The sequence below is a fragment of the Ochotona princeps genome, chromosome 17 (assembly GCF_030435755.1).
Source record: "Ochotona princeps isolate mOchPri1 chromosome 17, mOchPri1.hap1, whole genome shotgun sequence".
In the NCBI taxonomy this organism is placed as follows: domain Eukaryota; kingdom Metazoa; phylum Chordata; class Mammalia; order Lagomorpha; family Ochotonidae; genus Ochotona; species Ochotona princeps.
This window is the reverse complement of record NC_080848.1, coordinates 1487847-1500987: the sequence shown is the minus strand read 5'-3', so window position 1 is coordinate 1500987 and position 13141 is coordinate 1487847. Positions and strand designations below refer to the sequence as shown.

Sequence of the window (13141 nt, the reverse complement as noted above, 5' to 3'; positions counted from 1 at the left end):
ACCACTTGCTCTGGGCACGGAAGCGCCGCCATCCTCCCAATTTATCCTGGCATCTGGGGAATGTAAACACATTCGCTGGGTTTCACGTCTCTCTCTAGACGGCGGGGAGATGGTGTCCGCACAGCCACAGGGTCTGTCTGCGCGCGCCCCGCACGCGCTCTGCCTTCCCGTAAAGTGCATTTCCCGGCGTGGTTCCGGGAGGAGGCTGCCTGCACTCCACTGGCCGCGACTTTTAAACTCCAACGTCACACACGAAAAAGTTCTGCAAGTTGATACCCCCCTCAACAGACTTCTTAATATTGGAAAAAAAAAAAAAAAAGAAAAACCGGGCTGACCCCACCCCCCTTTTTTCCTGATTGGGGAGCCAACCTTGTGTTGGCCTGGCTGGCCAATGGGGAGAGAGCCAGGACCTGCCTCGGTGCTCAAAGTCTGGCACTGGGCTTGGGGCCAAGGCTGGAGGGGTGAGGTGCGTGGGTGCGAGACCCCACAGAAACTCTGAGGGAGCCCCTGGAGGGGGCTGGACCCCTCCTGCCCCTCACTCAAGTCCTCTACCCCCATTACACCACACTGTCTCTCTCTCCATTTAAATAAAACAACTTCAGGAGTTGAAATATATATATTTAGATATTTTTTCTTAAATAACATATTTACATCTAATAGAAAATATAGCTCTAGAGATAATCTTTCCAACAAAAACCGGTGAGGAGGAGGGAGAAGGGGCGGGGCTGGGGGCAGGGCCAGCCAGAAGGGCCATCCCAGGGGGCTCCGGGCTCTAGGCCCAGGCCGCACTCCCTCTTGCCTGCCCGCTTGTCCTGGCGTCAGCCTCCCTGACAACTTCATCTTTTCTCCTTAAAAAAGCCTTGGTCTGTGTTACTTTCCTTAATGGTGACGGTCAGAAAGTTTGAGGTCACGTCGGTGACGACCACCTTCTCCAGGTTGGTCAGTGAGGGGCTCCAGGACTCCTCCTCCGGGTCACCCAGGATTCTGGCCACGGGGATCCTGGCAATGAGGGAGGGCCTTCCTCCCTGCGCCCCCATGTCCCGATACAGACCCCCGACAGAGCCAGGGGTGCCCGAGCTATGCCGCACCCTGGGGTTGCTGGAGTCCAGGGCAGCCGGGCCTTTGGTCTCCAGAAAGGCAGCCCTGTGCTTGATGACCCTGGCAGGGAAGTTGTCCACGGCCAGCTTGCCTGTTCCCTCGGCCAGGCTGGGGCTGCTCACCCCGCACGGCACCAGGTCGGAGTCCTGCCTCCGGGCCAGCTGGATCACGCTGTGGCCGGCAGGGAAGCTCCCGGCCCCCGGGGGGCCGTCGTCCAGCTTCTGGCCCTCCAGGTAGTCTCCCAGAGTGTCGCTGGATTCTCCCAAAGGCCTCTGAGAGGGGTCCAGGAGCTCCTTCCGGGGCTTGGGGCCTCGCTTCTTGGAGCTGTCCCCCGGAGAGCTGGCCTTGTCGTCCATGCGGCTGGCGCCCCGCTCTCTCTCCCTCTCGTGGTCCCGCTCCCGCTCGCGTTCCCGCTCCCGGTCCCGAGGGGGCTCCGCCCGGCAGGTGCTGCTGCTGCTCCCTGCAGGACACAGCCCCATGTTCCGAAGGCCTTCACGTGCCCGGGAGGTGGAGGCCAGGTCCTGGGGTGAGCGGCCGGGGTAAGGGATCCGGATACCCCGGGCTGAATCGCTTCTGAACTCGTAAGTCTTGGCCTTGGCCTTGGCCTGGGCCTGTGGGAGAGATGCTGGTGTGGGCACTGGAGCTGGGCTGTGTCCCCCAGGCCAGTAACACTTGGCAGCATGGCAAGCAAGGCCACTGGCTGGGGTGCCAAGGACATGACAGTACCTGCAGTGTGGCCCAGTGCCCCCCACACACCTGGCAGTGTCCCTCTGGGGTGACTCCTCTCCTAAGTCACAGACTGGCAGCTGGTGACCCCCCTTAGCCCCTGCTGTCTGTCCAGCGCCCTGCCACAGCCACCCTACCTTGAGAAGGAAGGTTTTGGGTTTGGGTCCTCGCTTTTTGGGGCCATAGAGCTCCATCTCGCGCTCCCTGGAGGAAGGAGGCAGGGACAAGGGGGAGGGTATGAGTGTGGGGCACAGGTGGGGCTCGGCCCCCTACCTCCCGCGGGTCTGCACGGCTGTACCTCTCCTCGAAGGCCGCCAGCAGGCGCGCATCTAGGATGTTTTCCTCCGGCTCCCATGTGCTGTACCTGGAGGCCAAGGGGAAGGACAGGGCGTCATTGCCTGGAGCGGGCAAAGGGCTGTGCAACTTTTTCTAGGGGGGCATTGTGCTGTGTCTCAGCGTGCAGGGGCAAAGAGGAAGAAAGAACCCCCCCAGCGAGCGCCGGGGCTACGGACTGCACGGGGCTACGGACTGCACGGGGGTGCGGACTGCACGGGGCTACGGACTGCACGGGGCTACTTACTTCTGCGACCAGCCCTTCCATTTCACCAGGTACTCCATGCGTCCCTGCAGGCGCAAAAGGCAAAAAAACGCGGGTGGGCGGGGGCGTGCACCGGGAGCACAACCAGAAAGCCACGCGCAAACGCATGCACCCAACGCACGCTCCCGCGGCATCCCCGCAGCACAAAGTGTACGCACCGGCCTGCATCCCGCACCCCGCCCCCCACGCATGCAAGCATCGCCGCCAGTCCGGGGGGAAGCGCCTGGGCTCGCCGCCGCCACGGCCGGGACCTGGGGGAAGGGAGCTGGGCCGGCAGCCGAGGCCAGGCCGCGCCGAGGCCCTGGGCCCCCCGGGACACCTACTTTCCGGATGCGCCGCTTGAGGAGGGCTTCGGCCGCGAACACCCGCTCCCCCACCGCCGAGAGCTCCATGTTGACTCGCCGCTTCCCCCCTCGGCCGCTTCCAGGAGCAGAAAAGCAGCAGCCAGCGCACGACAGCCCATAATACTCCGCGCTGACGTCAGCGCCGCTCCCCCGCCCGCGCGCGCTCGCTCCACCGCCCCGCCCGCGCGCGGCGCCCGCCCCACGTGTTGCCAACGACGTCGCCGGAGCCGAGCGGCCAGGGCCCGCTGCCCGGCGCGCCCATTGGCCGCGCTCCGGGCCACGCCTCGCGGCCAGTCTCCCCCGCGTTGCTACGTGACCCGCGTTCCGATCGCCAAGGGGAGGAGCCCGCGGCCGCTCCGGGGACCCGGCGCGCCGAGGCGGGGGCCGCCGGCGGATGTGACGCGGCGCGGAGGCCGGGCTAGGCCGCCGTCAGTCAGCCGGGCTGGCGAGGGGGGCCGCGCGCCCCGGGTGCTGGCCAAGGCCCCCTCCCCGCCGCCGCCGCCAGGTCCTCCCGGTGCCAGGGGCGCCCCGCCCCCCGTGCGCTCGCCAGCTGCCCCCGAGCCGCCCCGCGCACGGCCGACCTCGGCGCGCCCCACCCCGCGGCCCCGGACTCGAGCGCGCCCCTGCCGCCCCCACCCCCGGCGCCGCACAGTGCACAATGCACAGGTGCTGGGGGGCCCCCGACGCCCCGCGCCCCCCCGACAGCGCACCGGCCGACCCTCGGTCTCCATGGCAACGCCGTCGCCGGCCCGGCCCCAGCTAACAAATCGATGTGCCTGCGTCTCGGTCACTCTCCGGGTGCGCACAGCCCGGACGCCACACGCAGACCCGGTGGATGCCGAGCCCCGGAGCCCCCGCGGGGCGACGTCGCGCGCCTTCCTGCTGCTCCCTCCCCCGGCGCCCGCACCTGCCCCCGGGGCCCTGGTAGACACCGCATCCCCCGACCTGGCGGTGTGAAGGGCGAGGAAGACCAAGACGGGCACAGTCTGGGGCGCAGCGTGGGGATGGGGCGAGCGGCCCGGGAGCGCGTCCGGCCTCCCTCGACCCCCCGCACTTCCTGTCCGCGGCTCATCCAGACACGCTGTGTGGACGCCCTGCGAGAAACGGCGGGGCAGGAAGCGCTCGCGGCGGGGAGGGGGCGTCGCTGGCTCCAGTGCGGACAGAGCCAGAGGGTCTCCTGCGTGAAGATGGCGGGCTCGGGGACGCGGGGCGAAGGCCGTGCCGGACCGTGGACTCCACGCCAACCAGCCCTCGGAGCTCTGGGTTCTGATGGCCCAGCCACCCCCATTTGCCCCTCCGACCCGTCCAGGCTCCGCGCTGCACGGCTCACTCCCGGGGAGCCCGGGATTTAGTTTTCAAAACAAAACACACACTTGAACCACTTCGGTTTCCCTCAGCCAGGGGTGGGGTGGGCGAAAGGGAGGAGAGAAAAGTACTGCGCGCCAAGGAGTCTGACTCCAAGGGGCAGGAAGCCCAGAGCGGAAAACCGGCCTCCAGTCCAAAGCTAGGGGCGCCGCGGGCGGCGGGCGTGGCGCGGGATGGGCCGCCGTCGCCCCCTGGAAGCGCGGGTCCCGGTGTTCGGCCTCGCTCGCCTACGTTGCGTGGTGGCTGCGTGGCTCCCGAGAGCCGTTCCGTCGGAACGCAGCGCGCGCCGACGACGCCCCGCAAGGCCCCGGCGACCCGCGCGGGCCGCCCGCGAGAGGCCGCCGACGGCTGCGTCCCGAACGATAAAAAGTCATTCCCGGTAACAAATCGTTTCGTCGGCCGGTGCCAGCGATACAGCTGTTTCTGTTTAAGCATAAATACTTTCCAACAGTTTGGGCAGTAAAAATAAAGTCGGCCTCCGCCGCCTATCAGTGTCTGGTTTCCCCGCCGGAGAAAGCCCACCCTCCGCCCTGGGCCCGGGTCGCTGGGCGCGCGCCGCCCGCCCCCCTCCTGGACCGGCTGCCCGCCGCGGGGCGCGGCCCTCGGGGCGCTCCAGGGCCACCTGGGAGGCGGGAGCGGGCCGGGGTAGGAGCCGCCTCGTCCCCCGCCCCACACGCCTAACCTCCTCCGCGGCGCGCCCCTGTGCCTGCAGGGAGTGGCGGTCTCCAGTTTGCTGCGGGGCTCCCTGACCCAAGGGAAGCAGAGGTGGACTGGCCCATCCTCCTTTCTTCTCCTTTCTCCCTCTTTCTTCCTCCCGCTTTCCCTTCTTTCTTGTTTTTCCTTGTCTTGCCTGCAAACCCCAGAGGCGTCCAGGGCGCCCGTGGTGTTGCCGTCGCAGCCCCCACCCCTTAACAGGCTGTGGGTCACTCACCTCGCTTTCCTGCTCTTGTCCTGCACCTCCCTCCCCCCAGGTCCTCCTGACGGGTGACGACTCCTTGGCGGGAGGCCAGGCTCTGAGCAAAACGGTCCCCCGTGAGAATTCTGACTTTGCCAACGTCGGGCATTCGCCTGGAACGTCTGTGGAAGAAAAAGAGAGGTGTCGGGTAATCCTAGCTCAGCCCACACCTGGCTCTCAAGGGAGTCCCTGCGCTCAAAACTTTAGGGGAACACCACTCCAGTCCCCCGCTGAGAGGGGGTCTCACCCCTGCTGAGAGATTGAACAAGCTGGGGTAGGAAGCTGAGATGGCAGGTCCCGGGCAGCCTCCACCCCCCACAGGGTGGGGAACCGGCGGCAGGTTCTGGTCTGAGAACTGAACTTGCCAAGGACCTGGAGCTAGGGTCTGCCCGAGTGAGTTTAGGCGGGCAGGCGGAGAGGGCGCCTGCTGGCAGGTGGGGACGGGGCACTGGCCTCGGGAAGGAACCTTGCGGGGACCCGGCGCGCCCCTCACCTGTCTCATTCCACCCTGCCTCCCCGAGCGGCGGGGATCTAGCGCAGCCTCTCTTCCCTCCGGAAGAGCTGAGAACCCCGTGCCCGGAGCCTGCACAAGTTCCAGAGCGCGAGAACACCGCGGCTGCTCCTCCCTGCCCTGCCGGAGCCGGCTTCGCGTGCGCCGCCTCTGCAGTGAATAAGGTAGCCGCCGCCTCTTCCTTGCGCCCCATATGGCTGCAATTTGAGTGTCTTCGGAGACGGGGCGTGCGTGGGGGCGGGGGTGGGGGAGTGAAAGTGGAAATCAAATACTCTCAGATTCGCGTTTTTGGGAAGGAAACTGTCGGCGATTCTTTTAGCTCCCCCTTCTCCCAATAATTTGTCCTGGAGTCTTTGTTGACGGAAATGGGGACACTTGCCTACCCGGGGACACCTACTTTCCTCAAGCCGGGTCTCCTGTCCCGCCCGAAGAAGGGCCTCGAACCTGCTCCAGGGGGATCTCCAGGGGGACCTCCAGAATGCGCGGGACTGGACTCGGAGCCCCGACCTCCTGGAACCCCCTGGCGCCTCCCCTGTGTCCACTGCCCACGGACTGCGACTCGGAGGAGGGAGGCCCGAGGGGAGGGGCGGCCGGGACGCGGGGATCGGCTCCCGGGGCGCGGGAGCCGGCCCGGCCAGCAAGCCCCGGCGCGTCCTCCCAGCCCGCGGCAGAGGCCGGCCTCGGCTCGTTCCTTGGGATCCTTTCAACTCGGCGGCTTGGCGGGCGTCGGACCTGCCCGGTCTTGGCCGCGGACGCGGGCGGATTTGGAGGCCAATCGCTTGCCTTGGGCGGGCGGCTGCGAGGCGCGGCCGTGTGTGCCGCCGCCCCCGCCGCCCCGCAACCCCGGGGCCGCATCCCTAGCTGGCAGACACCCGCACCAGGGCCGGGGCTGGGCCGCTGCGGCGCGGAGCGGGGGACACCACGGCTCCCAGGGGCGTGCCCTTCTCCCCCTCCCCCAGCACGCTCACCCTGCAGAGGTGGCCGACCCAGCCGGGGCGCCTCGGGCTGGGCTGCAGCCTCTAGCTGCTCCCCCGCAGCTCCCGCAGAGGGTCGGATCCCCTTGAACCGCCCACAAGCCTGCAGACTCAGAACGTCCACCCGGGACGGGCCCCCCTCCGGCTCGCTGAGCATCCCCTCAGCAGCTGCATTTCCCGGCCCCGGAGACGGGCGCCGCTGTCTCTACAATCACAGCTGGCAGCCGGTACCCGGAGGCCAGGCGGCTGGCCTGGGAACACAGCACAGGAGATGTTCCAGGACTCCGCAGTCCTGAAGCACCTGAGCCGAGAGTTCAAGGTTAGACAAGGGCTAGTGGCCTCTCCTGGAAACGACCCCCAGCTGAGTGGCTTCCCAAAACTCTCAGGGGAAAGAATAACAATACTAAAGAGGAGGATTAGGCTGTAGCTGAGCCGGACAGCCCGGCTGGAGGCTGGCGGCTGTCTTCCCTTTTCCATTGTGGTGGAGCGCCCGGGTCCGGCTGGCCGCGTTTGCTCTGTGTCCTCCTGCCAAGGGTCTTCCCACCTCTCGGTCGACTCACCCGGCAGGGTTCACGGCAGGGTTCACGGCAGGGTGAAGTGAGCTCACACGGCCAGGCACAGGAAAAGGCGCGCTCAACAGCAGTTATTACTGCGCCTGTGGTCGGTGGCGGCCGTGTCCTGCGCCCAGCACCGCCTCCTGCCAGTGGGGTGACCTCCTCCCGGACGCGCACCAGCCCACGCTGGCAGGGCGAGCCTGCAGGGAAACCTGCGCGCTGCCCCGCGCAGGGTGGGCTCGCCCGGGGGACACCTGCCCGGAAACGGGGGGCCGGCGGGCAGCGGGCGGGGAGCGCGGGGCGCCGGGAGCACGCGCACAGCGCCCGGCCAGGCACGCATGCGCGCCGCGGGGCGGACCCCTCCTCACTCTTTCCCGGGAAGGACGCCCGGTTTGACCGGCGAAATGGGGCCGGGGAAGCCCGAAGGCGGCACGGGGGTGCAGGGGAAGGCGATCCGGAGGTGTCCTGGAGAGCCCGGCGGCTGCGTGCCCCTGTCCCGTCCTGGAAGTGTAGATTTGGGGGCTCCGTCCCCTGTCCTCCCCTCTGACCCCAGAGGAAAAGGGAGCTCAGAGGGAAGGGACCAGACACCGCGCAGAGCGGGACTGCAGGGAGCGCCGGCTGATGCTGGGCGTGGGGGTGACGGCCGACTCCGCACCGCGTCGCGCTGGCCCCGACGGCTCAACCCTCTGGCTACGGGCTGAGTCTGCCCGCCGCAGGGTGCGTGCGCGCCCGCTAACCCCGCAATCCCGCACTCTGGGAAGGTGGGCGCACACAGCCTCCCGCCGCAGGACAGGGCTCGGGGCGGTGAGCCTAGGGCCTGCGCGCAGCGAGGCCGCCCGGACCCCAAGCCCCGCAGGGCTGGGCACGGCGTTCTCCAGCGGGGCCGTGGCTGCGCGCCCACCCCGACGGCAGCCTCCACAGGGCTCTCCCCAGGGCCCCCTCGGCTCGGCCTGGCCCTTCCCGGCCGGTCGCCTCCTACCCTTCCCCCAAGCGGAAGGAATTGAAGCCACTTGGCGTTGGCTCGCCGAGGACCTCAAGGAGCTAGTTCCGGACGGACGGCGGGGTCCTTGGGAGCAGGCCAGAATCCAAAGTCCGGCCCCGCCCCATGGAGTTCCTGAACCGGGAGTGCCCAGGAGCGGGAAAAGCCCGGATAAAACTTTTGGGAGTCCACGCGATGAGGCGGGGAGGACGGTGCGATGGCACCTGGATCCTTGCCTCAGAGGGACTCTGGGGGAACCGCTGAGGCCTCTGCCGCGGCGGGCACCTTTGCTGGCAGCCCACGGATCAGAGCGTCGCGTGTACGCCCCCACCCACCCACAGGGTCGTTGTCCCGGGATGGGGCGCGGCCGGGGCTGGGTGGCGTCGAGGCTGCAGCGGCTCCGCGCACGCCCAGAAGCCGGGAAGCCGGTTCCGGGGCCGCCGGAAGGCATGGGGCCAGAGGCTGCTGCGTCCCCGCGCAAGCGCCGGGCTGCCCTGGTGAGCCCCGGGTCTCCGCGGCCCCAACCCGGGCGGCGCAGCCCGGACACGTGGAGCTGGGAGCCCCTCTCCAGGGAACCCCGACCGCCTTCCGCGCCCTCGTCCCCGAAACCCCAACCCGGGGGCACACGGTGCTGTCTCTACACGCGCGACTTCTTCCCCCGGCCCCGCGCTGTCGAAGTTGGGGCCCGACTCATCAACACACACACATCTGGGGCTGCCTCGCGCCGCCACCGCCGCCGCGTCCCCCTCCAGCCCGCGAGCGCACACCCTGATTTGCATAATAATGGCTTATCTGGAATAGCACAGCAATCACAGGCGAAATTAATTTTCTTTTCCCGGGCTAGTTCTTGAGAGCCTGAAAACCGAGACTTGGTGGTCAGGAGAGCTGAGTTGGAGGGGCGGCCGGGAGGGGGGAGGGTAGCGGTGGGAGGAGCCTGGGAGAGGGGGGCTCTTGGCCAGGACTGGGGGCGAGTGGGAGGATGGAGTTGGGAGTGGAGAAGGCGTTCTCCTGCCTGAGTGTCTCATTTGCCACTTTCAGGGGTAGAACCCGGCTAGCTTTGGGCCACGTGAGTGAAGAGCATGGCAGAGTTAAGGGGCACAGCCAGGAGCGGCAGGAGCTGTGGCCGCAGGTGGGGGGAGTGGGGGAAGATTAAGGGGCTGGGGCCTTCAGGGACTGTTCCCCCACTTCTGGACAAATGGGGTCAGAGCACTCCCTTACTCTGGGGTGGGAGACGGTGGGGCGGAGCAGTTGTGGGTTGGACTCAAAGCAGAATGGGTAGGGGGTGTGGGCCGTGGTGGGGGCGACATGTTATGTGGAGGAGGACACATAATACAGTATGTGTTTATGTCTAATATGTTTCTATAATCAAATAGAAGCCTTGATCTTCTAATATGAAGAACAGTGAAGAGAAAAGCCCACAAATAAATGAATTTGAGGGGACTGGGCTCCTGTTGACTTAAGCAACAGAATTTGTTCGCTCAGAGGTCCCCCGCCCCACCCCTCCAGGGAGGGCATGGGGCTACAGGTGCTCTGTCCTCTGCCTCAGGGGACGAAGCCTTGCCAAGTTCCACACTGCGTGACCCTTGAATCTTGGAAAGTCAGGGCTGGGGTGTGGGAGGGGCCGTGGGCAGAGGATCGCAGCACCTTGAGGAAGGACCAAGTGTGCCCAGGGCCTGGAGGTGGAGCAGAGCTCCCCGGACAGCCAGGGAGCCGGGGCTTCCGCTGCTCCCTCTGCTGTGTGGTCACTCCTGCAGCCCTGTCCCAGCTCTGCTGCCCCCGAAGAAGGCTCAGCTGCCCGAGAGAGGGACAATATCACCATCCCTGAGAGAAGGCACCGTGAAATGCCCCTGCATCCTGCCCCACAGCCCTGTCCTAGCCAGTAAACGCAGGGGTGTTGGCACCTGGGCACTGAATCAGGTTCCCAAGGCTCGGCCCCTGTGTCTGGAGAAGAGGGGATGAAGGGCCCACAAGGGGTTGGGGGCTGCGTGGAGCTGGCTGAAGCCCCTGTGCTCCAGACCCCCCTTTGGTGATAGGAAGGAGCGTCAGCATATCTCCACCCTGTCCTGCCCTGAGATCCTGTCCTGGAACTGTGCCCCCCCCACAGCCCCAGACCTCCCCTCCCAGATGCGCAGCCCCCAGAGGGCCAGAACAGAGAACACAGCACCCCCACCAGGCAGTGGGGTTGGCACCCTCCCTGTCAGTAGCTGGGCACATCTAAGAACAACTGGGGCCACCATTCAGACCTCTGGTGAGTGGCAGCAAAAGGGGTGGGGGGTGGGAGGAGCAGGGAGTCGCCTCGTCCCCCACCGCTGCCAGCCAGGTCCCTGGGAAGTGCAGGGTGAGCCGGGAGTGCCCTGGAGCAGTTCCTCCCAGCACTGTTTGTGGGAGTGGGGCGGTGTTAGGGTCGAGACGGACTCCAGGAAAGTGCCTTGGGTGCCTGCACCATCCCTCGCTGAAGCTGCCATCCAGGTGTTGGCTGTGGATCCTCGGGTCCCAGGAATGCAGGCACACACACCCACTGTTTTTGTGGGGTCCGGAAGGGGAGTCCCAGGATTGTCAGGTACTTAGGTTGCTTCCCTGGAGGAAGCACTCACCGCTCTGCCCTGTGTCCCAAGGAGGACAAGCCAGAAATTGGGCAAGTGAAGGACTTCAGGGGCCTGGGCTGCACGAGGGGTAGGTGGGGAGGGGCAGCAGGATTGGCCGGGGAAGTGAGGGTTGCCCCTGTAGGCACAGAAAGGGGTGACACCGCTCCCCGCCCCCAACCCTGCCATCGCCCCCCGGGAGCCAGCTCTTAGTTGCACCCAGCTGTGGTGTGCCCAGCACTTGGCACCCAGCCTGGCACGAGGTGCCGGCACGGGTGTGGGCCCCCTCCGCCAGCGAGGGCAGCTCCTGCTCCGGAGTTTGGGTCTCCTTTGTTCTGGCTCTTCAAGAAACATCCCAGAGAGAAGGATGAGACAGGCTGTGGGTGCAAAGCCATTTGCTGGTGACTAAGTGAAGCCTCAGATCAGGGCTGGACCCGAAGCTGATATCCAGGAGCCCAAAGGGAGGGTGCGGAGGTCGCCGGGCGTACACCAGCACCCACGGGATCTGAGCCCCGGGGGTTGGCACTGGAAGGCTTGCAATGGGGGCAGCGGGAGTCACTGGCTCTTCCCGTCCCCAGCCTGCAGCAGAATGAAGAGATTGGCCGGATGCCCCGGGGCCAGAGTCCACCAGGGTTTGCCAGAGAGCGTGATGACCGGCTGAGATCCGGGGTGTCATCACTTTGAAGCCCTGGAAACAGCCGTTGCTGATTCCCAAGCTGCTGGAGCTGTGGGATCTTTGGATGCCAGGCAGCGGGACAGAGACACCGGTGCCTAGGCTGCGGCTGAGACACCCCTGCGTATTGCTGAGCGGTAGGTCCCAGAGTCAGGCTAGCCCAGCCACCCTCTGCCTCCACCGCACGCAGTCCCTCCCTATGGAACGAGCGTTTGGAGCGGGCAGCCCTCCTGGTCTCCACATGGGGCCTTCGGGGTTGGGTCGGGCAGATCTGTCAAGGTCTCCGTGGTTGTGGACTGGCTCACAGCCTCGGGCTGTATGTGGAACCCTGGAGTCAGCCTGCTGTTAATGCATTGGCACCAACAGAGGTCCCAGCTGCAGGAGGCCCCGACTCAGCGACCCAAAGATGTCAGACCCCCTGCTAGGGGCCCTCCGCTGGCTGCCCTCCACGCCTGCACGTCCCTGGGTCTTGACAGTCCCTGCTGTACGCTGCTGGCCGTGCAGCTGCCGAGGAGATAAATTCCAGGTACATTCTATAGGTGGCATCATGCTACTGGAAATGGCCTCATTGGAGGACACAGCGCTCTCCCCCGCATCTCCAGGCAGGGGAGCCCAAGTGAGGCCGACAGCTGCACTCCACCTGAGCAATTGGTCAGTGAGGGTGTTGCCAGGGCTGAGATCCCAGTATGGTGAGGGGAGAACACTCCTGGTCCAGGTGCCCGCGGCCAGCAGGGCCTGCAGAGCTGCGCAGGGCTGCGGTGGGGAGAGATGTGTCAGGAAGTCATCGCTACCAGCTACCCACAGGGAAAGCAAGAGACCCTGGGTGGGAGCGGTGGGGGGACCGGCCTGGGGTTTACTCTAGCACACAGCTTCTACACCCATACCGGGATCCCAAACGGGGAAGGGGGCTCCTTTCAAACCCCCAGTCGCCTCCCAGCAGCCCAATCTCTTCTTCTGGCCGGCGGTGAAATGAGACACAAGTGGGTGTGTGAAGGGGGAAGCGAGTGGAGCCCCTTACTGCGGACAGTGCAGGCGGGCGCTCTGCCCACACCTCTCAGAGCCGCCCCATTGCTAACCCAGGTGGGCACATCCCCGGCTGGTGCAGCCACCGCGGGCAGGAACCGGCACAGCTGGGGGGAGAAGAGCAAAGAGGCAGCGACACCTCTCCCTCCCAGTGCCCGCCCGCCCGGTGGCCATCCTTCCTGGCCACCCTCAGTACACGCAGCAGCGTGGCCTGGGACCTCAGCCAGGTCCGGAGCCAAGGGGGCCTTGAAATGCGTTGCCCAGCTTCGGGGAGGGACTCGCAACTTCCCGTGGCAGAGCTAGGCCGCCCCCCAGCGATCGGCTCGGTTTCCTAGGATCTGGGGTCTTTGCTGGAGACCAACCCAGGACTCGCCCGCATTATCATTATTATTTTTAAACAAAAGCAATTAGATGCCAATCCCGGTTCATTTGCATTCGCACCTCGGAAACGGGGTGGGGAGGAGGAGGAGGAGGGAAGGCCGGGGAGAGCAGGGGAGAGGGCGGCGGCGGCGGCACCTCCCGCGCGCCGCAGCTGGCCGCGCCGGCCACATCTGGCCCGGGCCGGCTGTCTGCAGGCTCTCGGGACCCGCGCGCCGGGCTGGCCGGGGCCGGGGCCGGGCGAGCGGGGAACAAGGTAGAGCCTGTATTTAGGTTCCTGTCCTTATATGGCGATGTGCGCGGACGCCCTATGAGCGGCCGCGCCATATAAGGGCACGCGGCGGGCGCCGGGCTGAGCTGGTGCGCGCTCATTGGGCCGCG

General features: G+C 66.4%; 1 protein-coding gene across 2 annotated transcripts; it reads right to left on the bottom strand.

The window, feature by feature from the left end:
• Positions 1-773: 773 nt before the first annotated feature.
• On the bottom strand, positions 774-2932 carry CBX8 (chromobox 8). Of its 2 annotated transcripts, XM_004592854.2 has the most exons (5): positions 2746-2930; positions 2405-2448; positions 2123-2188; positions 1962-2028; positions 774-1709 (listed from the first exon to the last, which is right to left on the bottom strand). In XM_004592854.2, the coding sequence occupies exons 1-5, from the start codon at positions 2812-2814 to the stop codon at positions 837-839; spliced, it is 1119 nt and encodes a 372-aa protein (XP_004592911.2). In that variant the 5' UTR covers positions 2815-2930; the 3' UTR covers positions 774-836. The 2 variants fall into 2 exon arrangements, with proteins under 2 accessions (XP_004592911.2, XP_058531872.1); XM_058675889.1 differs by having other exon boundaries at positions 2405-2932.
• Between the last annotated feature and the right edge of the window lie 10209 nt (positions 2933-13141).